Below are 25,535 nucleotides of genomic sequence, written 5' to 3' on the forward strand. Positions count from 1 at the left end.
CCCTGATCTGTACTTCTCCACAACTTTGTCCCTGACCTGTTTGGAGAGCTCCTTGGTCTTCATGGTGCCGCTTGCTTAGTGATGCCCCTTGCTTAGTGATGTTGCAGACTCTGGGGCCTTTCAGAACAGGTGTGTATATATACTGAAATCATGTGACAGTTAGATTGCACACAGGGTGACTTAATTTGAACTAATTATGTGACTTCTGAAGGTAATTGGTTGCACCAGATCTTATTTAGGGGTGTCATAGCAAAGGGGGTAAATACATATGCACACACCACTTTCTGTTTTAATTTTTATTTTTATTTTTTATTTATTTTTTTCATTTCACTTCACCAATTTGGAATATTTTGTGTATGTCCATTAAATGAAATCCAAATAAAAATCCATTTAATTACAGGTTGTAATGCAACAAAATATGAAAAACACCAAGGGGATGAATACATTTGCTAGGCACTGTATTAAGTGTGTGCCCTCAGGCCCCTACTCTACTACCACATATCCACAACACAAAATATGTGTGTGTATAGTGCATATGTTTATTGTGTCTTTGCCTATGTTTGTTGCTTCACAGTACCCGCTGTTCCATTCGGTGTATCTTTATCTGTTTTTTCACATTTTACTGCTTGCATGTTAAGTGTACATGAGTGTTATCATAGTAATAAATTATCATTTTTTGCAGTTAAATGACATACTGTAGACAAATACTATTGATTTTAAACCACATTTTTGTCCAATTTACACCTAATCTAGTAATCACACCAGTACCCAGAAAAGGTTGGGAACCACTGGGCTAGATTATAGGGAAAAATGGTGTATAATATAGTAGTCAAACCTATCGATGTTACATTGAGCTGGGGGAATGGAATATGAATGACATTAAATGGCACCGACCACAACTGATGCACAGTCACAAGTCTCAGTCACACACATACACAGTTGTCACACACAAAAGGAGATGGGTACCAAAAAAACACACTTTCTCTCTCCTGACAATCCCAGCTATTGTTTCGACCAGCATAACACACTCACAGAGAAAAACAGACATGGTGTCTAGGGGGGTGATATCATCACAGGATTTCCCCGCTGATGTTATACACACACATATAGACTAGATACAGTAAAGAATTTCCACTTTATCCTCACATTCTCATACATATAAATCTATAATTTCATTCTTCCTCCCCTCCATCCTTCCAGCTATCAGTATTCACTCAGCTGTCACAAACAGAGGTTAAAAACTAAGAAATAAAAGGGGACAGTGAGTGCAGTCAGCCAGCGAAAGGATGGGAAGGGTACTGAAGGGATAACAGAGGGTTCATTTGCACTCACCTGAGTGTGTGGCACCATGGGGAAAAGGTTAAGGGTTGTGGGTCTCTTAGGGCGGTATATATCCATGGTTACTAGAAGCGGGTCCTCGGTTACTGGCAAGGGTGCTGTGGAAGATGGCTTAGATGACCTCTTGTCGTCACGGTATCCATCGGCCCCGTCAATCAGATCCAAATGGAGCATCTCGGCCTGGAGCTGGCCGACAGCACCCAGCTCCGCCTTCCCCACCACACTATTGTGGCCCCGCCTCACACAGCCCTGCAGGGATTGGACGATCCTCACGTCAGTCAGTGCAGAGAGAGAGAAAGGCAACGGAAGATACAAGCAGAGACACACAAAGGGAGGTAAAGATTGAGAGAGAGACAGAGGAAATAGAACAAGACGAGAAGGTAGAGAGAGGGATGGAGGAAGGAGGAAATAGGGGGGATGGAGGATTGAGTTGGCCAATTAGAGGCTGATCTGACATCAGCTTGCACACTGTCACTGCCGACGCTGAGCCACTTATATCAGGGAGAGAAAAATAGAGCGGGAAAGAGCCAAATGGAGAGGCAGACACTATTCATAGCAGCAGTTTGTTTACTGACTGTATCTACATAAATGGATTGATGGACATGAATGCCACTACTTGTAGAGCTCAACATCACTCTTTCTCTGAGGTGCTGGAAATAACTGAAGGTACACACACACAAAGCATACTGTAAAATATTGTGCATTGTGGGAAAATGTTGTGGACAAGGAAATCATTGTATTTTTAGTGATATTGTAATTCCACCCCACAGAATACAATACTTTTGCATGATATTATTGTTTCTGGCTCATTTACATATTTTGAGACGTGCCTTGAAAATGGCTATATTTGTTGCATCTCTTAGTCAGAGTGCAGTACCAATTTAACTGATAGGAGTGCCTCATCAATTTAAAATGTATAGCGGACAGATTGGAGTGGCAGCAAGTCATGGTTGAGCATTTTGCCATGTACTTTTTGTATGTTGCCATTTAGTCACTGCCAGTCTGGAAGCCTTTGCTAAAATCGCAATGCAGTCAAAATTCTGTTTTTGATGTGTTTTGTATCATATTGTACAACAGCTGATGAAACTAACACTGTAAAAAGTGTAAATATGTTATCAGTGTTATTTCCTGATAGTTGCTGATTGATATTAATATTAGTTGCACTCTACACCGGCACCTCTAATCAGCAGGTTTGCATGGGCAGGAGTTTCGGCTTACCATGGTGACACCACCATGTTGTAAATTGGTTTATAGACCAAAAACAGAGTACCAAACCTCTCTGCCAATAACAGCACGTTTTCAGTTTTCACGTCCTACTCAGATCAGTCCCAGAAGGTCCTAGCAAAATTCTTGCTTGAATTTGTTTTTTTGCCACACATTTTCGGCGGATTTCCATTTTATTGGAAATCTATTACAGTAAGGTACTTAATTGTTACCCAGAAATGATTTGATATTGATAGAAAAATGTCTGCATTGAGCGTTTAAGGCCTCTAGAAGTGCAAGGGATATAAAAAAAACTAAATATGAGTTTATATATTGACCAACTCAGTGGTCTTGTGGTTTGAATGTCCGCCCTGAGATTGGAAGATTGGGAGTTTGATCCCCGGCCGTATTATACCAAAGACTGTAAAAATGGGACCCAGTGCAGCTCTGCATGGCACTCAGCTTTAAGGAGCTTTATTGGGGGTAAGGCCCTGCGATATGCTAGCATCCTGTCCAGGGGGTGTACTTGTAAACCAAGCTACATCATTCTACAGAAACAGGAGATAGGCTCCTGCTCCTATGAGCCGTTCCGGCTCACACAAGCCAAGGCTAGTGCAAGGCTAACTACTTATTCATTGATATGCTGTAATTAATATGTAAACACCTTACCTACCAGTCGCCAACCTGCTTGCACCAATCACGTATAAATACAGTAAAATACAAACCCCCTCTCCCCTTAATTGTAACGGGTGACGCTCTCCTCATCCTCGGACGAGGTGAGGAGAGAAGGATCCTCAGACCAAAACGCAGGCTTAGGGAAATAAGCCATCTTTATTATAAAATATGATGGCAACACGAAACGAAACAAAACACTTTAACAAGCTTACAAAATAACAAAACGACGTTGACGCAACCTGAACATAAACTTACATAACTAAACATAAACTTACGTACAGGAAAACAGACGACATCGAAACGAAACAAACAAACGCTACAGTCCTATGTGGTACGAACATACATACAGACACAGGAGACAATCACCCACAAACAAACAGTGAAAATGCCCTACCTAAATATGACTCTTAATTAGAGGCAAACGCAAACCACCTGCCTCTAATCAAGAGCCATACCAGGCAAACCGAAACCAACATAGAAACAGATAACATAGAATGCCCACCCAACCTCACGTCCTGACCAACTAACACACAAAAACTAACATAAATAGGTCAGGAACGTGACAGTACCCCCCCCACAAGGTGCGAACTCCGGACGCACCAGCACAAAGTCTAGGGGAGGGTCTGGGTGGGCATCTAACCACGGTGGTGGCTCAGGCTCCGGGCGCGGTTCCCACCCCACCATAATCCATCCTAGCCCCCTCCCTTCAAGAATGTCCACCCTCTTACTTCCCCCACAAAATCCTCCTAATAACAAATCTAATAATGACAATACCGGGACAGAGAGATAAACCAAGACAGAGGGATAGATAAGACTATAGAGGTAGATAAAGATAGAGAGGGAGATTAGGATAGAGGGGCAACTCCGGACTGAAAGGCAGCTCCGGACAGAGAGACAGCTCTGGACTGATGGGCAGTTCTGGGTATCCAGCCTTTTCAGGCTGAAGGACAGCTCATGGCTGACTGACGAATCTCGATGCTCATGGCTGGCTGACGGCTCTCGACGCTCATGGCAGGCTGACGGCTCTCGACGCTCATGGCAGGCTGACGGCTCTCGACGCTCATGGCAGGCTGACGGCTCTCGACGCTCATGGCAGGCTGACGGCTCTCGACGCTCATGGCAGGCTGACGGCTCTCGACGCTCATGGCAGGCTGACGGCTCTCGACGCTCATGGCGCTCTGACGGCTCTGGCTGCTCATGGCTCTGACGGCTCTGGCTGCTCATGGCTCTCTGACGGCTCTGGCTGCTCATGGCTCTCTGACGGCTCTGGCTGCTCATGGCTCTCTGACGGCTCTGGCAGATCCTGTCTGGTTGGCGGCTCTGGCAGATCCTGTCTGGTTGGCGGCTCTGGCAGATCCTGTCTGGTTGGCGGCTCTGGCAGATCCTGTCTGGTTGGCGGCTCTGGCAGATCCTGTCTGGTTGGCGGCTCTGGCAGATCCTGTCTGGTTGGCGGCTCTGGCAGATCCTGTCTGGTTGGCGGCTCTGGCAGATCCTGTCTGGCTGACGGCTCTGGCGGCTCCTGTCTGGCTGACGGCTCTAGCGGCTCCTGTCTGGCTGACGGCTCTAGCGGCTCCTGTCTGGCTGACGGCTCTGTAGGCTCATGGCAGACGGGCGGCTTTGCAGGCTCATGGCAGACGGGCGGCTTTGCAGGCTCCTGGCAGACGGATGGCTCAGACGGCGCTGGGGAGACGGATGGCTCAGATGGCGCTGGGGAGACGGATGGCTCAGATGGCGCTGGGGAGACGGATGGCTCAGATGGCGCTGGGGAGACGGATGGCTCAGATGGCGCTGGGGAGACGGATGGCTCTGGCCGGATATGGCGCACTGTAGACCTGGTGCGTGGTGCCAGAACTGGAGGCACCGTGCTAATGACAAGCACCTTCCTACTAGTGCGGGGAGCAGGGACAGGGCACACTGTATTCTCAAAGCCTACTCTATCCCTGATGCGTGGTACCGGCACTGGTGACGCCGGGCTGAGGACAAGCACATCAGGATTAGTAGGGGGAGAATATACAGTGTGTACAGGGCTCTGGAGACGCACTGGTAGCTTAGTGCGTGGGGCCGGAACTGGAGGCACCGGGCTAGATACACGCACTACAGGGAGAGTGCGTGGAGGAGGAACAGGGCTCAGGATACGCACTGGTAGCCTAGTGCGTAGTGTATACACTGTAGGTACTAGGCTGGGGCGGGGAGGTGGTGCCGGAAATACCGGACTGTGGAGGCGTACTGGCACTCTTGAGCATTGAGCTTGCCCAACCTTACCTGGTTGAATGCTCCCGGTTGCCCGACCAGTGCGGGGAGGTGGAATAACCCGCACCGGCCTATGTAGGCGAACCGGGGAAACCATGCGTAAGGCAGGTGCCATGTATACCGGCCCGAGGAGACGCACTGGAGACCAGACGAGTTGAGCCGGCCTCATGACACCTGGCTCAATACCCAATCTAGCCCTACCAGTGCGGGGAGGTGGAATAACCCGCACTGGGCTATGCACTCGTACAGGAGACACCGTGCGCTCTACTGCGTAACACGGCGCCTGCCCGTACTCCCGCTCTCCACGGTAAGCCTGGGAAGTGGGCGCAGGTCTCCTACCTGCCCTTGGCCCACTATCTCCTAGCCCCCCCCCCAAGAAATTTTTGGGAATTACTTACGGGCTTTTTCGGCTTCCGTGCCAGACGCGTTCCCTCATAGCTCCGGTTCCTCTCCCAGATAGCCTCTGCTCTCCTCAATGCCTCCACCTGTTCCCATGGGAGGCGATCCCTCCCAGCCAGGATCTCCTCCCAAGTGTAGCAACCCTTTCCATCCAAAACGTCTTCCCATGTCCATTGCTCCTTTCTCTCCTGTCCCTTACTCCGTTTCGTTTTCCCTTGCCGCTTGGTCTTAGCGTGTTGGTGGGTGATTCTGTAACGGGTGACGCTCTCCTCATCCTCGGACGAGGTGAGGAGAGAAGGATCCTCAGACCAAAACGCAGGCTTAGGGAAATAAGCCATCTTTATTATAAAATATGATGGCAACACGAAACGAAACAAAACACTTTAACAAGCTTACAAAATAACAAAACGACGTTGACGCAACCTGAACATAAACTTACATAACTAAACATAAACTTACGTACAGGAAAACAGACGACATCGAAACGAAACAAACAAACGCTACAGTCCTATGTGGTACGAACATACATACAGACACAGGAGACAATCACCCACAAACAAACAGTGAAAATGCCCTACCTAAATATGACTCTTAATTAGAGGCAAACGCAAACCACCTGCCTCTAATCAAGAGCCATACCAGGCAAACCGAAACCAACATAGAAACAGATAACATAGAATGCCCACCCAACCTCACGTCCTGACCAACTAACACACAAAAACTAACATAAATAGGTCAGGAACGTGACATTAATGAATTGAATTAATCTATTCATGAATTCCAATTACAGATGCATGAACTCTTTTACAGAATAATACAGTTAATTTGACAGTTCTGTATTGTGTGTAGTTGCTCTGATATTACAGTAACTTACAGGCAGTTAATGGCAAGTAAATTACTGTGAATATTACAGTAACCCCTTTACAGTGTACGTCAACCTTATTCCTCAGTATACATATTTGCGTGCAAATAATAATCTAGCATACTGTTGATAAATGTAACAGATTGGGACGGTTGCGGTAGTGTGCCCTTAAGCAGAGCATGCAGTTATCAGGAGTAAGTAAACAATAAAGAGATTGTAATAGTACTGTATAACGTTTGGGTTTGCAATTACCTGGAAGTGCAGTTGACAGGCGTTGACTGTAAACCTAAAGGGCAGTCTGTATATATTGGTATATACAGTATGGTGGTCCCCAGCACTTGTTTTGGTATACAGTTGAGGGATAGGGAAATGTATTCCCTCTTAAATTCATAGAAAGGGCTCCAGATGCAAGGACTGAGAATCAGCTATATCCAAGAGATGTAACCGTATTATGAAGCTATACAATGTTCATTTAATTATTGTTGTTTGTTAACAATGAATTTATAAAACCTTATATTCTGGGCTATGGTAAAAACAGGTGTTAGTGTAACGTCTGCTTCCAACTCACACTCTCAAACACGTAGATCCCCTGAACGCAGCTCACATTCCAACTCACACTCTCAAACACCTAGATCCCCTGAACGCAGCTCACTCTCCAGATCCCAATCACCTGAATTCTGATCACCTGTTCACACACCTGTATGTCATTATCACACACTATTTAGTTCAGTTCTTTGCACCCCATCACTGTGTGGTATTTTTCATTTTGTGACGCCACGTCTTTCAGAGCGCTGTTTGTCCTGTGATTTACTCCTCCTCTGTGTGATAGTTTTTGCCTGCCTCAGTAACGCCGCCTTTTGCCTATTCCCTGCCTGTACTTTAGCCTATTGGATTTCCTGTTATCTACCTATTGCCTGATCTCTCAGACTACATTACTAGCCATTTCCCTGCCTGTACTGTTGCCTGTTTGGACCCCCTGTGTATGACCTTCTGCCTGCCCCTGGACCCAGCTACCTGCCTCCTCCTGTGGTCCTTTGCAATAAACACCTGCTGCGCCCTGCGCTTGAAACCAACTCTGTCTCCCCTCGTGTACAGGTAGGGTAACCGAGGCATTTTATAGTTTATATTCTTCAATAATTAATGGGACAATATTAAGAATTTAAATGACCACTGAACAGCTGTACAAATCCCAGACTGTAGCTGAAAGAGACACCCAGTGCAGGTGTAATATGTTACGATGTGGACGCTATTCTGCATCTACAATATACTCCTATCTCAGAGCTATATAATCAGTCAGTTGGACAGCTGGTGCATCTGAATAGCCACCTCCATCTTCCAAAAAATTGGTGATTCAAATATTCAATGGCCATAGTCCAATATCGAACATTTCTGCTTTAAAATGTATAGGGTTGTGTTTTTTTTAAATTAACTGTATTTTTTATTTTTTACAGTCCCATCGCTGCAACTCCCGTATGGACTCAGGAGAGGTGAAGGTCGAGAGCCATGTGTCCTCCGAAACACGACCCCGCCAAGCCGCACTGCTTCTTGACAGACTGTGTGCTTAACCCGGAAGTCAGCCACACCAATGTATTGGAGGAAACACCGTACAGTGCGCCCAGCCAATCGCTAGAGCCCGATGGGACAAGGACATCCCACCCGGATGATGCTGTGACAATTGTGCAGCGCCTCATGTGTCTCCCAGTCGCGGCCGGCTGCGACACAGCCTGGCCATCGAACCGGGGTCAGTAGTGACGCCTTTAGAGCTGCTGTGCTGTAGACCGCTGCACCACTTGGGAGGCTTGTATAGGGTCCTATTGAATTACAGTAAATGCCTGTCTACTCTCACAACCACCCCTCACTCCTAATAACCGTTGGTTGATGCAAAAACAGATTGCTATAACATATGTGGTTAACTGACATTCTGCCATTGTGAGATCTGGCATGTGTCTGCAATGTAGTTTGGCAGGAACACCACCACAGCCTGAGGATCTTGATGCCTGGCGTTGCATTGGCCAATCACCAGTTTTTTTTTGACAAAGACATAATAGGGGACTTGCTTCCATTCAGCCAGAAGAGCTTTAGGGAGGTTGGGCACTGATGTTGGGCGATTAGGCCTGGCTCGCAGTCTGCATTCCAATTCATCCCAAAGGTTTTGGATGGAGTTGAGGTCAGGGCTCTGTGTAGGCCAGTCAAGTTTTTCCACACTGATCTCGACAAACCATTTCCTTATGGATCTCGCTTTGTGCACAGGGGCAATGTCATTCTGAAACAGGAAAGGGCCTTCCCCAAACTGTTGCCACAAAGTTGGAAGCACAGAATCGTCTAGAATGTAATTGTATGCTGTAGTGTTAAGATTTCCCTTCACTGGAACTAAGGGACCTAGCCCAAATCATGAAGAACAGCCCCAGACCATTATTCTTCCTCCACAAAACTTTAGTTGTCACTATGCATTGGGGAAGGTAGCGTTCTCCTGGCATCCGCCAAACCCAGATTCATCTGTCGGACTGCCAGATGGTGAAGCGTGATTCATCACTCCAGAGAATGTGTTTCCACTCCTCCAGAGTCCAATGGTGGTGAGCTTTACACCACTCCAGACAATTCTTGGCATTGCACATGGTGAGCTTAGGCTTATGTGCGGCTGAACGGCCATGGAAACCAATTTAATGAAGCTCCTGACGAAAAGTTATTGTACTGACGATGCTTCCAGAGGCAGCTTCAGCACTCGGCGGTCCCGTTCTGTGAGCTTGTGTGGCCTACCACTTCGTGGCTAAGCCATTGTTTCTCCTAGGCCTTTCCAATTAACAGCTTTTACATTTGACCGGGGCAGTGCAAGTAGGGCAGAAATTTGATTGGAAGGTGGTATCCTATGACGGTTCCATGTTGAAAGTCACTGATCTCTTCAGCAAGGTAATTCTACTGACAATGTTTGTCTATGGAGATTGCATGGCTGTATGCCCGATTTTTAAACATCTGTCAGCAACGGTGTGGCTGAAATAGCTGAATCCACCAATTTGAAGGGCTGTCCACATACTTTTTTGCCATGTAGTGCATCCTGTATGTGTATTACCAAACACAAGCTACATAAGGAAGGTTTATCTTCATAATGCTAGGAGGTTTTTGAAATAGAAGATACCAGTTCTATTATGAACTGGGTGGTTCGAGTCCTAAATGCTGATTGGCTGACAGCCGTGGTATCAGACCGTGAACCACAGGTATGACAACACATTTCTTTGTACTGCTCTAATTACATTGGTAACCAGTTTATAATAGCAATAAGGCATATCGGGGGTTAGTGGTATATGGCCAATACACCACTAATATACCAATGTACCACGGCTGAAGGCTGTATCCAAACACTCTGCATTGCGTCGTACATATGAAGCGTGTTCCAACGCTGCGTATATTTTCAGCAGTGAAGCTTGCAGTAGATGAGAGAACTGTTGCCTCCTCCATCACCCACCCTCCCATGTCCCTCCTCTTCATCTTCTCTGCTCCCTCCATCCTCCCTCCCTCATCTCTGCTCTCTCTCTCCCCCCTATTCGCTCTGTCATCTCCCTTCATGTTGATGTTTTCTCTAAAACAAAGAGGTCTCTCTGAGGAATAACAAGTCAGCTGTTTGTCCTCTCAGCAGTGTGTGTGTTCAGGAATGATGTAGAGAAAGTACATGTAATTACTCTGTCTCAGCCTGATTCAGCCCCGACATTTTATATTGCGTAAAGGCTTACTCACACACCCACATGTGCATGCACAACAATAATTAAACAGAATTTAAAAATACATTGACCTTATTAGAAAGTTAATTAAGTGTTTTAAACTTAATTCGCATAAGACATTAAAAGAACGCAACAGTGATTCTAATTTCCTGCAACTTTCTGCAGAAGCAGGCACGCACACACACACACACACACACTCGCTGACAGACTCGTTCATTATTGATGAGGTCAGATGCTTCCCACAACCCCCTGGGGCTATGAGCTCATCAATAAAGTCATTGCTCACTCTTCACAGGCATAGCTTCGAGAATGAGTATGTGTGTGTGTGCGCATATTTCTTTGTTTGTTGGATGTGTTTCAATTAAAAATATATACAGTTGAAGTCGGAAGTTTACATACACTTAGGTTGGAGTCATTAAAATTCGTTTTTCAACCACTAACTATAGCTTTGGCAAGTCGGTTAGGACATCTACTTTGTGCATGACACAAGTCATTTTTCCAACAATTGTTTACAGATAGATTATTTCACTTATAATTCACTGTATCACAATTCCAGTGGGTCAGAAGTTTACAAACACTAAGTTGACTGTGCCTTTAAAATGCTTGGAAAATTCCAGAAAATGATGTCATGGCTTTAGAAGCTTCTGATAGGCTAATTGACATCATTTGAGTCAATTGGAGGTGTACCTGTGTACCTACAAGGCCTACCTTCAAACTCAGTGCCTCTTTGCTTGACATACTGGGAAAATCAAAAGAAATCAGCCAAGACCTCCACAAATCTGATTCATCCTTGGGAGCAATTTCCAAACACCTGAAGGTACCACGTTCATCTGTACAAACAATAGTACGCAAGTACAAACACCATCGGACCACGCAACCCTCATACCACTCAGGAAGGAGATGCGTTCTGTCTCCTAGAGAGGAATGTACTTTGGTGCAAAAAGTGCAAATCAATCCCAGAACAACAGCAAAGGACCTTGTGAAGATGCTGGAGGAAACAGGTACAAAGTATCTATATCCACAGTAAAACGAGTCCTATATCGACATAACCTGAAAGGCCACTCAGCAAGGAAGAAGCTACTGCTCCAAAACCCCCCATTAAAAAGCCAGACTCCGGTTTGCAACTGCACATGGGGACAAATATCATTCTTTTTGGAGAAATGTCCTCTAGTCTGATGAAACAAAAATAGAACTGTTTGGCCATAATGACCATCATTATGTTTGGAGGAAAAAGGGAACGCTTGCAAGCCGAAGAACACCATCCCAACCGTGAAGCACGGGGGTGGCAGCATCATGTTGTGGGGGTGCTTTGATGCAGGAGGGACTGGTGACCTTCACAAAATAGATGTCATCAGGAGGCAGGAAAATTATGTGGATATATTGAAGCAACATCTCAAGACATCAGTCAGGAAGTTAACTCAATTATTTCGATTAATGTTGAGCTCACCCGTGATGTGATTAATTATAAATAGTTATTACTATCAGCTGATTCATATTGTAGTTTCTGTCAGCCGAGAGTCATCTAAATATGACCGCTTGTGTAATGTCAATCTTTCTTCAGTTAGCGCTACGACTAATGTAGCCTACATTTTCCGGTTTGAATGATTGTGTTATGCTGTAGCTACTTCTGTGAATGTCTGAATATTTCTTTCACTTTGTAAGGACTTTGATTGGACAACATTTGATTGGACAAAAACTGTGTGGCTCAAACGCTGACTATTACGTCAATCGAAACTGGATGTTTTACATGAGCATTCTAATCACGCCGGTTTGAGCGTACGCTGCAGGGACCACTGTAGGAGGATCACACCTGTTTGTTGGTACATGTGAAAAGGTTAACTCATAGTATATGATATTATTTCAAGTCTGTTAATTCATATGGGGTTGACTTACTATGGGTCATTGAAGAGTCATTTGAATTTCTCTTTGACTGTTTTTACACTACAGTGATAATATACTGTACACTCATTGGCCAGTTTATTAGGTATTTCACCCTGTTCGCGAAAATGGTTCACTCCTACAGACAGTGAGTCACGTGGGTTACTATATAAAGCAAGCAGACAGGCACCGAGGCATTCAGGTACTGTTTGACTGAACATTAGAATGGTCAAAAGGACCTAAACGACTTGGAGAAACAGGATTTTTTACGCAACACAGTGTCTAGGGTCAGCGGCAGTCCTGTGGGCGAAAACAGCTCGTTGATGAGAGAGGTCGAAGGAGAATGGCAAGAATCGTGCAAGCTAACAGGCAGGCCACAAACAGACAAATAACGGTGCAGTACAACAGTGGTGTGCAGAATGGCAACTCGGAATGCACAACTCGTTGGTCCTTGTCACAGATGGGTTATTTCAGCAGACGACAACACCGGGTTCCACTCCTATTACCTAAAAAGAAGAAGAAGCAGCTCCAGTGGGCACGCCATCAACAACACTGGACAACTGAATAGTGGAACAACATTTGCCTGGTGCAACAAATCCCGTCACCAGACCTAAATGAATGGAAGTGGATAAAACACATGGCAGTGTCCTCAGAGTAATCCCATCGAAACCTTTTAGCAGCATTACTCATAACATTATTCATAATGCAGCAAAGATCTCTCTCTCTCCTCATAGCGACCCCAACAAAGACCTGTTGTGAACATTAGTAACTAAATGTTAGTAATTCGACTAAACTATATTTACCGTTGGTCTGACATCAGCAATCATCTGTGAGTCATCTAATTCTCTTGTATTGTATAAGTGGGAGGGAGGAGGGAGGAGGGGGGAGAGGGAGGGAGGGAGGGGAGGGGGGAGAGGGAGGGAGGGAGGGGAGGGGGGAGGGGGGAGAGTGAGGGAGGAGGGGAGCGGGGGGAAACACCATAATTGAGAAATGTACACATTCAGCGACATAGTTATGTGTGTTTCCTGTTCTTCGTGAGATCACCAAATGAAACACATTCAACATAACTGTCCCTTAAGTGGCCACGAACCCTTCACACATTCTCACAAGTGGACATATAGTTTCATTTTCCCATTTTGGGGATTTAGGAGTTCGGCCACATGAAATCCATTGTACACTCTGCTGTCTCTCTGCATGAAAAGGGGGAGAGAGGAGTTTTGGGGAGTTCGGCCAGGTGAAATCCTTTGTTCACTCTGTGGTCTCTCTCTCTGCATGAAAAGGAGGAGAGAGTCTCCGCCAGGAATTCACGACCTGAGATAACATAACCTGGGTGTAGGAGAGAGTGAGCGAAGGGGAATCCCCAATCTACAGCCAGAAAGGGCCACCACATGACAGTGGTCTATATATTGCCGACCTAAAACATCCGTTAATACATTTGAAGTCCGTCAAAATATATACTACATATCCTAATGTTAAAAAGTAGAATATAAACTAGATAGAGGCTACTGTTGGTGTGGTAGGCAGAGCATGCCCAGAGCTTGTGGCTGAGCATTTGCAGAGCGCAATTGGAGCGGGAGAGAAGGCTGACACCATTTTTTTCAATCTGCTCAATTACATTGTGCCCTCACTTCACACTCACCCACTTACATGCTCTGACATTCAAAAGCAACCCTGCTTTAAGCTATCAAGAGCTGTCAATTAATAATCATATCAATTGGATGGAATCAGTGGATGAATGGCTGTAGCAACCATTACATGGTCTGACAAGCTGCATAACAAATGAGGCCTAGTTAGACAAAATAACAATTAAGTTGTTCAAGTGAGATAGTCTATGTTTTTTTTGTTGCCTTGGGCTTCAGGGCTTGTGTAGCTTTCTTTACATTTCCTAATTTATTCAAATGTTCTAAATATGTCAACATTTAAGACTGTAATGCAACAAAGTGTGACATTTTTTTTCAGTGGTTCACATACTTTTTCTTGGCATTGTACATGTATCACTGTTCTGATGATCTTAGAAATAGGTGGCAAAACATGCTAATAATTGCCTGCTATTTTAGTGGTGTTCTAACTTAATCTCCAGACCAGTGTGTGTGTGTGTGTGTGTGTGTGTGTGTGTGTGTGTGTGTGTGTGTGTGTGTGTGTGTGTGTGTGTGTGTGTGACTGTCATAAAGCAACTGCAGGTTTAAAGTGCTACCTTACCTTAATCTCCAGGCCATTGCAGTTGAGACTCATCCCACACTCATCTGTGATCTCAGACAGGTCCTCATCCTCAAACTCATTCAGGCTGATGTCATGGGTCAACCTGGGGGTTGGAGGGGGGGGGGGGGGGTGGAGAGTGGAGGGAGATTGGTAAGGGGGTGGGATTAAGTGAGAAGACATAAGGGAAAGGAAATGTTAAACTGTCTGAACCCTCTAAAGCGCAAAATATTTTCCCCTCTAAGTCTGTACAATCTGTCTGATCAATCTAACTGGCCCTTTTAAAATGTATTACTGTTGGCAAAGAAACCAGATTGTTCTGACTTTGGGACTTTTTCTAAATATGGGACATTGTACCCAGTTCATTTTGGGCACTATAATGCAACATTGTGAATGGGGCATGTATACAGTCAACAAGATGTTGATTACATTTACCATACATAATGTTGATTACATTTATATATTTTACATATATATTACATTTTTAATAGAGTAAAAAAGAATATGAATATGACATCATACAATACGAAAAAATGTTTTTGCTTGGATGTGGATATCCAGTAAACTCGTGTTTTTGACCATTCTTATAACCAAACACACTCCAACTCAGGACACTTGTGAAACATTTAGGCAACCAGTCGTGGAAAATATGCACAGTGAGTTTGGGAGAATTTGGGTTGACTGTCTTGATATGGTGCGAAATGGCTATTGCAAAAAACAAAAAACTTTTGCCTACTCATGCACCATGCATAGGGTCTTGCATTTTGCTTGAGTTCTTTTCTACCCGTTTCAGGAAGCTAGGCATATGTCGCACGCCAGGACTTCACAGGAGAGGCATTTAAACTTAAAAAATAAATAAAAAATAAAAGATTTGGGCCAGAAATGCCTTCAGGAACATCACATTTCATGTGCGTTAATAACAAACTTGTATTCGATCTGTAAATACGAATAAAACTGTTAAATTAAGAGCCTAGTTGGTTAAGACATGGAAAAAGCCATGGAACCTTCACGCTAGCCACGATTGGCTGAGAAAATGGGTGGGCTCAACATGCCGGGAGATGAGTTTGGATTGGTCTGCCATTTAGCACGCTTCTGTCTATAGCGTGAGCTGCTTAGTAAGTGTTTCTACTAAATCCTTTCAACCGTGAATTTTTTAAAGATATAATGTTAGCCATCGAGAACTACACAAGTTTTGCTACTTTTCTCAACAACATTGATCCCTTGAATTTAGCAGGTGTGTCTGGGTAAGCGCCATCTAATCATTATAAAATATTTTTATCTGGACCCTTTCTGTTTTTGATATTGCTACTATGCAAATATGCAAGTAACCATTTCTATGTAGCATTTACACCTTCTGTATCCTGTATATGTGACAAATAAACTTAGATTTTATTTGCTATAGTGTGTGTTTACCAGAGACTGTAATGTGAAAAACAACATGACCTGCACCAAAGTCAGATTAGGATATAGGCCAAGGACTAGATAAAGTGTATTTTTACCTGGAGTTTTTCCTTATCGTAAGCTACTACTTTTAGTCTTGAACTCTTTGGTTGTTTACTACACTACTCACTCTGTTTAGCACATGGGCGATGCTGAATGGATGTAGACAAAGAAGAGCTCTCCAGTAGATGTAACAAAATATTCAAGGGCAATTTTTCTCAAAAGTGGGGTAACACGTTTCTATGATATACCATTTTGTAGCTCTGAGTCTGTAGAATAGTGTAACGGTTTCTCTCCTCCTCTTCGTCTGAAGAGGAGGAGTAGGGATCAGACCAAAATGCAGCGGGTTGTGAATACATAATGAATTTATTTGAAGACGAACACGAAAAACACTTGGAAAATTACAAAACAACAAAACGACGTAGACTGACCTAAAGCATGAGAACTTACAAATACACGAAGAACGCACAAACAGGTACAGACTACAAACCAACGCTACAGTCCCGTGTGGTACGAACATACATACAGACACGGAAGACAACCACCCACAAACAAACAGTGTGAACAACCTACCTTAATATGGTTCTCAATCAGAGGAAACGTAAAACACCTGTCCCTGATTGAGAACCATATCAGGCTAAATGACAATGAACCTAAACATAGAAACACACAACATAGAATGCCCACCCCAACTCACGCCCTGACCAACTAAACACATACAAAAACAAGAGAAAACAGGTCAGGAACGTGACAAATAGAATAGTATAGCTCTGAGTCTGTAGAATAGTTAAAATTTTGCTACAATGGACCGAATCCAGGTGGTGGGTCACATATTTTCATGAATATTTCTTCATACAATTAATGCTTTACAATAGTTTATGAACTATTTATCAAGGGTTCTATGCAAATGTTGTTTATCAGTACAATAAAATAAGTCCCAAATGGAAGGGAAAACGATTGTTTTGTCATCTGTATCACCATGAAATCAGCCAAAACAAGCTCAATAACTAAATGCATGGACACTCGTATTGATTTCATGGGAATAAGCTGGGTAAATCTTGATTCGCCCAGTTTATCAATAGAGATTTACCATTCAAATAAATGATTACCATTATGTTGCTATGTAGTTGGATTGGTAAAAACAAAACAAATCAAATTGATTATAGAATTGTATAATTGATTCATTAATGCGTTCATGGCAGTCACTGAAATATGTTGAAGTAAAGAATGTCAAATGCAATGATAATAAATTTAAGAAAAAATGCCAAACGATTGATCAAAGCAGTAACTGAGTTCATCTGTCTGGATCAAGTGCCACTCTGACTTTGGTTAATATCCTTTGTCTGTAGAAATCAAATTGTATTTGTCACATACACATAGTTAGCAGATGTTAATGCGAGTGTAGCGAAATGCGTGTGCTTCTAGTTCCGACAATGCAGTAATAACCAACGAGTAATCTAACCTAACAATTCCACAACTACTACCTTATACACACCAGTGTAAAGGGATAAAGAATATGTACATAAAGATATATGAATGAGTGATGGTACAGAACGGCATAGCAAGATGCAGTAGATGGTATAGAGTACAGTATACACATATTATATGAATACTGTAGGGTATATAAACATAAAGTGGCATAGTTTAAAGTGGCTAGTGATACATGTATTACATAAAGATGGGAAGATGCAGTAGATGATATAGAGTACAGTATATACATATACATATGAGATGAGTAATGTAGGGTATGTAAACATTATATTAAGTGGCATTGTTTAAATTTCCATCAATTCCCATTATTAAAGTGGCTGGAGTTGAGTCAGTATGTTGGCAGCGGCCACTAAATGTTAGTGGTGGCTGTTTAACAGTCTGATGGCCTTGAGATAGAAGCTGTTTTTCAGTCTCTCGGTCCCTGCTTTGATGCACCTGTACTGACCTCGACTTCTGGATGATAGCGGGGTGAACAGGCAGTGGCTCGGGTGGTTGTTGTCCTTGATGATCTTTATGGTCTTCTTGTGACATCGGGTGGTGTAGGTGTCCTGGAGGGCAGGTAGTTTGCCCCCGGTGATGCGTTGTGCAGACCTCACTACCCTCTGGAGAGCCTTACGGTTGTGGGCGGAGCAGTTACCGTACCAGGCGGTGATACAGCCCGACAGGATGCTCTCGATTGTGCATCTGTAGAAGTTTGTGAGTGCTTTTGGTGACAAGCCAAATTTCTTAAGCCTCCTGAGGTTGAAGAGGCGCTGCTGCGCCTTCTTCACAACGCTGTCTGTGTGGGTGGACCATTTCAGTTTGTCCGTGATGTGTACACCGAGGAACTTAAAACTTTCCACCCTCTCCACTGCTGTCCCTTCGATGTGCATAGGGGTGTGCTCCCTCTGCTGTTTCCTGAAGTCCACAATCATCTCCTTTGTTTTGTTGACGTTGAGTGTGAGGTTATTTTCCTGACACCACACTCCGAGGGCCCTCACCTCATCCCTGTAGGCCGTCTCGTCGTTGTTGGTAATCAAGCCTACCACTATAGTGTCATCCGCAAATTTGATGATTGAGTTGGAGGCGTGCATGGCCACGCAGTCGTGGGTGAACAGGGAGTGCAGGAGAGGGCTCAGAACGCACCCTTGTGGGGCCCCAGTGTTGAGGATCAGCGGGGTGGAGATGTTGTTACCTACCCTCACCACGTGGGGGCGGCACGTCAGGAAGTCCAGTACCCATTTGCACAGGGCGTCGTCTGTGGACCTATTGGGTTGGTAAGCAAATTGGAGTGGGTCTAGGGTGTCAGGTAGGGTGGAGGTGATATGGTCCTTGACTAGTCTCTCAAAGCACTTCATGATGACAGAAGTGAGTGCTACGGGGCGGTAGTCGTTTAGCTCAGTTACCTTAGCTTTCTTGCGAACAGGAACAATGGTGGCCCTCTTGAAGCATGTGGGAACAGCAGACTGGGATGAGGATTGATTGAATATGTCCGTAAACACACCAGCCAGCTGGTCTGCGCATGCTATGAGGACGCGGCTGGGAATGCCGTCTGGGCCTGCAGCCTTGCGAGGGTTAACACGTTAAAATATTTTATTCACCTCGGTTGCAGTGAAGGAGAGCCCGCAGGTTTTGGTAGCGGGCCGTGTCAGTGGCACTGTATTGTCCTCAAAGCGAGCAAAAAAGTTATTTAGTCTGTCTGGGAGCAAGACATCCTGGTCTGCGACGGGGCTGGTTTCCTTTTTGTAATCCGTGGTTGACTGTAGACCCTGCCACATACCTCTTGTGTTTGAGCTGTTGAATTGCGACTCTACTTTGTCTCTATACTGGCACTTAGCTTTTTTGATTGCCTTGCGGAGGGAATAGCTACACTGTTTGTATCCGGTCATGTTTCCGGTCACCTTGCCCTGGTTAAAAGCAGTGATTCGCGCTTTCAGTTTCACGCGAATAATGCCATCAATCCACGGTTTCTGGTTTGGGAATGTTTTAACAGAGCCGGGCACAATATGACAACAGCCACTTCAAGTGCAGGGTGCGAAATTCAAAATATATATTTTTGAAATATTTAACTTTCACACATTAACAAGTCCAATACAGCATATGAAAGATAAACATCTTGTGAATCCAGCCAACATGTCCGATTTTTAAAATGTTTTACAGCGAAAACACCACGTATATTTATGTTAGCTCACCACCAAATACAAAAAAGGACAGACATTTTTCACAGCACAGGTAGCATGCACAAAGCCAACCTAACTAACCAAAAACCAACCAAACTAACCAAGAAACAACTTCATCAGATGACTGTCGTATAACATGTTATTCAATAAATCTATGTTTTGTTCGAAAAATGTGCATATTTGAGCTATAAATCAGTTTTACATTGCAGCTACCATCACAGCTACCGTCAGAAATGGCACCGAAGCAGCCAGAGTAATTACAGACACCAACGTCAAATACCTAAATACTCATCATAAAACATTTCTGAAAAATACATGGTGTACAGCAAATGAAAGACAGGCATATTGTGATTCCAGCCGATATTTCCGATTTCTTAAGTTTTTTACAGCGAAAACACAATATAGCATTATATTAGCTTACCACAATAGCCAGAAAGACATGCCATTTACCAGCAGCAAATGTTAGCGATCGTAACAAACCAGCAAAAGATATATAATTTTTGACTAACCTTGATAAGCTTCATCAGATGACAGTCCTATAACATCAGGTTATACATACACTTATGTTTTGTTCGAAAATGTGCATATTTAGAGCTGAAATCAGTGGTTATACATTGTGCTAACGTAGCATCTTTTTCCCACAACGCCCGCATATTTTTCTGACACTTTTTCTGTCACACATATTCTGACCAAATAACTATTCATAAACATAACTAAAAAAATACATGTTGTACAGGAAATGATAGATACACTAGTTCTAAATGCAATCGCCGTGTTAGAATTCTAAAAATAACTTCATTACGATATGCAGTTTACGTTATGGCGAGAGCGTGCCCAAAACCTGGCCGCAAACTACTAGTTCACATGTACGACAGATATATGAAATAGCATCATAAAATGGGTCCTACTTTTGATGATCTTCCATCAGAATGTTGTACAAGGGGTCCTTTGTCCAGAACAATCGTTGTTTGGTTTTAGAACGGCCTTTTTCCCTCTCGATTTAGCAAGCACACTTGCCAAGTGAATCTCTCCATCGTCAACAAACTCAGAGAACAGAACACGGCAAAACTCCCGAAGAAATTTCAATAATCTGATTAAACTATATTGAAAAAACAATCTTTACGATGATATTGTCACATGTATCAAATAAAATCAAAGCCGGAGATATTAGTCGTCCATAACGACAGCTTATCAGAAGGCAAATCCAGGTCCCTTCTCGCGCTCTCCAGAAAACAGGAAACTGGTGACACGTCATGCTGAAAGCTATTATGCGACCCCAGATCAAGTTACACACTCCATTTCTTCTCTCACTGCCTGTCGACATCTAGTGGAAGACGTATGAAGTGCATCTAAACTAATAAATATCAAGGACTTTAATAGGCAGGCCCTGGAACAGTGCATCGATTTCAGATTTTCCACTTCCTGTCAGGAAGTTTGCTGCAAAAGGAGTTCTGTTTTACTCACAGATATAATTCAAACGGTTTTAGAAACTAGAGAGTGTTTTCTATCCAATAGTAATAATAATATGCATATTGTACGAGCAAGAATTGAGTATGAGGCCATTTGAAATGGGCACCTTTTATCCGGCTACTCAATACTGCCCCTGCAGCCCAAACAGGTTAATCGTTGCTGTGGGTATTACGTCGCCGATGCACTTTCTAATGAACTCGCTCACCAAATCAGCGTATTCGTCAATGTTGTTGTTGGACGCAATGCGGAACATATCCCAATCCACATGATCGAAGCAGTCTTGAAGCGTGGAATCAGATTGGTCGGACCAGGGTTGAACAGACCTGAGCGCGGGAGCTTCTTGTTTTAGTTTCTGTTTGTAGGCTGGAAGCAACAAAATGGAGTCGTGGTCAGCTTTTCCGAAAGGAGGGCGGGGGAGGTCCTTATATGCGTCGCGGAAGTTAGAATAACAATGATCCAGGGTTTTACCAGCCCTGGTCGCACAATCGATATGCTGATAGAATTTAGGGAGTTTTGTTTTCAGATTAGCCTTGTTAAAATCCCCAGCTACGATGAATGCAGCCTCAGGGTGTGTGGTTTTCAGTTTACATAGAGTCAGATAAAGTTCGTTCAGGGCCATCGATGTGTCTGCTTGGGGGGGAATATATACGGCTGTGATTATAATCGAAGAGAATTCCCTTGGTAGATAACGCGGTCGACATTTGATTGTGAGGAATTCTAAGTCAGGTGAACAGAATGACTTGAGTTCCTGTATGTTGTTATGATCACACCACGTCTCGTTAATCATAAGGCATACCCCCCCGCCCCTCTTCTTACCAGAAAGATGTTTGTTTCTGTCGGCGCGGTGCGTGAAGAAACCAGCTGGCTGCACCGACTCCGTTAGCGTCTCTCTCGAGTGAGCCATGTTTCCGTGAAGCAAAGAACGTTACAGTCTCTGATGTCTCTCTGGAATGCTAACCTTGCTCGGATTTCATCAACCTTGTTGTCAAGAGACTGGACATTGGCGAGTAGCATGCTAGGGAGTGGAGTGCGATGTGCCCGTCTCCGAAGCCTGACCAGAAGACTGCTTCGTTTGCCCCTTTTACGGCGTCGTTGTTTAGGGTCGCCGGCTGGGATCAGATCCATTGTACTGGGTGGAAGGCAAAACACAGGATCCGCTTCGGGAGAGTCATATTCCTGGTCGTAATGATAGTGAGTTGACGTTGCTCTTATATTCAGTAGTTCCTCCCGACTGTATGTAATGAAACCTAAGATTACCTGGGGTACCAATGTAAGAAATAACACGTAAAAAAACAAAATACTGCATAGTTTCCTAGGAACGCGAAGCGAGGCGGCCATCTCTGTCGGCGCCGGAAGTAGAAAAGCAATGGAACGCAAGCTAACTCTCACATGAATGCGCTTAGTCAGCGCGCCTCTCACTCATTCAGCTCCCATTCCCCCATCCTTCACAGTAGAAGCATCAAACAAGGTTCTAAAGACTGTTGACATCTATTGGAAGCGTTAGGAAGTGCAGTATGACCCCATAGACACTGTATATTTGACTGTACACTTGAAACACTACAAACCTCAGATTTTCCCACTTCCTGGTTGGATTTTTTCTCAGGGTTTTGCCTGCCATGAGTTCTGTTATACTCACAGACATCATTCAAACAGTTTTAGAAACTTCAGAGTGTTTTCTATCCAAATCGAATTAATTACCAATTATATGCATATTCTAGCTTTTATGGCTGAGTAGCAGGCAGTTTAATTTGGACAGGCTTTTCATTCACTCTACCCTAGTGAAGTTAAGGGCTTGTGACTAAGCATTTCAAAGTTGTATTCGTTGCATGTGACAAATACAATTTATTTTGATTGATTTGATTTGAACACATCCTGATCAGTGAGGATAATTCTAATCAGGGCCAGCCACACCCAAACAGAACCAACCTCAAAATTGTATCGCTACTGTCTCACTTGGCCAAAAGCCAGTAAAAATGAAGAGCGCCAAATTCAAAAAAATTACTATAAAAATCTAACTTTCATGACATCACACATGAAAGACACCAAATTAAAGCTACACTTGTTGTGAATCCAGCCAGCATGTCTGATTTCAAAAAGGATTTACGGCGAAAGCACACCAAACGATTATGTTAGGTCAGTAAATAGCCACAGAAAAACACAGCCATTTTCCAGCCAAAGAGAGGAGTAACAAAAAGCAGAAATAGAGATAAAATGAAATCACTAACCTCTGATGATCTTCATCAGATGACACTCATAGGACTCCATGTTACACAATACATATATGTTTTGTTAGGTAAAGTTTATATTTATATCACAAAATCTGAGTTTAGGCAGGACGCTACTGTCTCACTTGGCCAAAAGCCAGAGAAAATGCAGAGCGCCATATTCAAATAAATTACGATAAAATCTAACTTTCATTAAATCACACATGAAAGATACCAAATTAAAGCTACACCGGTTGTGAATCCAGCCAACGTGTCAGAATTCAAATAGGCTTTTCGGCGAAAGCAAACGATGCTATTATCTGAGTTAGCACCATAGTAAACAAAGAGAGAGAAGCATATTTCAACCATGCAGGCGGAACACAAAACGCAGAAGTAAAAATATAATTAATGCCTTACCTTTGACGAGCTTCTGTTGTTGGCTCTCCAATATGTCCCATAAACATCACAAATGGTCCTTTTGTTCGATTAATTCCGTCGATATATATCCAAAATGTCCATTTATTTGGCGCGTTTGATCCAGAAAAACACTGGTTCCAACTTGTGAAACTTGACTGCAAAATATCTCAAAAGTTACCTGTAAACTTTGACAAAACATTTCAAACTACTTTTGTAATACAACTTTAGGCATTTTTTAACGTAAATAATTGCTAAAATTGAAGACGGGCTGATCTGTGTTCAATACAGGATTAAAACAAACTGTAGCTAGCCTTCTGGTCATGCGCCTCTAAAAACAGGACACAACAAGTGACCCTGATTCAAAATGGCCGTACTTCTTCATTACACAAAGGAAAAACCCTCAAACTATTTCTGAAGACTGTTGACATCCAGTGGAAGCAGTAGGAACTGCAAGAAGGTCAATTAGAAATCTGTATTCCCAATGAAAATCCATTGAACAGAGAGTGACCTCCAAAAAAATAAAATCTGAATGGTTTGTCCTCGGGATTTCGCCTGCTAAATAAGTTCTGTTATACTCACAGACATGATTCAAACAGTTTTAGAAACTTCAGAGTGTTTTCTATCCAAATCTACTAACAATATGCATATCTTATCTCCTGGGGATGAGTAGCTGGCAGTTGAATTTGGGTATGCTTTTCATACAAACGTGAAAATGCTGCCCCCTATCCTAGAGAAGATGAACCATAACACAGTGAGAGAATCTGTTTACGGTGATTTATTGAATTACCCACTTACTAACATATATGGCTGTGAATCTTCCTTCACTTGCTGATTTAAATTATCACATTTCTGGCTTCTCCATGTTAAGCATTAGACCCACGATTGAGTCATTAATACAGCCACATCTGCCTGACTCTCTCTCCTGCTAATTTACCTCTTAATCCCAAATCAGGCATATTAATAGGCTGCATTCAACATTACCGTTCACTCATCAATCGCGGCTGCTCACATTTGTTTTGCATCGTAAGGATAGTGTCATCTAATGGGCCACCTTTTACATCCAACACCGTATGACAACAAGCACAGAGTCAGAAAGGCTGTGCTTTCAACATACCAGCATCCTGGTGATATCATCATATTCTGTATTCTTCTCCCAAGAGTTACAGTATATAACGTGTCCAAATGATACAAGCTGCTATATCTTCCTCCAGTCCTCTACCTCCACTATCTCGCTGTCTTCTCTCTCTGCCTCTCTCCTATGCATCCTCTCTACTTCAAGGGCATCCCTGTCCTATGCTATAACACTGAGTGAAGCATGGGGAGCGACATATTTTCAGCAGTTACATACACACACACACACAAGGTCACCCAGCCCTCCACTAGATTTCTGCCAGTGTGGTAAACACCTAGGATAGGAAAGATAGATGCAGTGTTGCCCTACCATTTCTCCCACTGGTCTTCCATCCACCCTTTCTCTCTTTCCCCTCCGGAGTCCATGCTGCAAGTGAGGGCATCCACAGAGGAGAGGAGAAGGAGAAAAGGGGCAGGAGGAGGGGTGCTCAGCTGGGTCGATAGGATAGGCATACAATTCAAAGCCCTATTCTGGTTATCCCTCGTTCCTCCTGTCACCCTAAATGTTCCTGAGCCCAGAATGGGAATATAGGAGTATTGTCGTTAGCAGCGGCAGGAGCAGCCAGCACAAAGTGCTATTAGATAACCGACTCCTCTCTTCTCCTTTCCCACGAGAGCCATTTTTCAAATCATTAATGTTTACATTGTCCTGCATGTGCATCAGATGTACTATACGAGAGTAGATAGAGAGAAATCATTGTAGGATGGC

The 25,535-nt window shown here is 43.7% G+C and overlaps 1 protein-coding gene across 1 annotated transcript in view; it reads right to left on the reverse strand.

The window, feature by feature from the left end:
* The window catches only part of LOC129834113 (C-Jun-amino-terminal kinase-interacting protein 1-like), an 88,645-nt gene extending 63,453 nt beyond the window's left edge, over window positions 1-25,192 (reverse strand). Inside the window, exons 1-3 of the mRNA XM_055898864.1 lie at window positions 25,137-25,192; window positions 14,518-14,620; window positions 1,333-1,587 (exon numbers count right to left, since the gene is read on the reverse strand). Of these exons, the coding sequence (XP_055754839.1) occupies window positions 1,333-1,587; window positions 14,518-14,620; window positions 25,137-25,192 (414 nt within the window). The remainder of the gene's footprint in view (window positions 1-1,332; window positions 1,588-14,517; window positions 14,621-25,136) is intronic.
* Window positions 25,193-25,535: the final 343 nt, after the last annotated feature.

The sequence above is a fragment of the Salvelinus fontinalis genome, chromosome 35 (assembly GCF_029448725.1).
Source record: "Salvelinus fontinalis isolate EN_2023a chromosome 35, ASM2944872v1, whole genome shotgun sequence".
NCBI lineage: Eukaryota > Metazoa > Chordata > Actinopteri > Salmoniformes > Salmonidae > Salvelinus > Salvelinus fontinalis.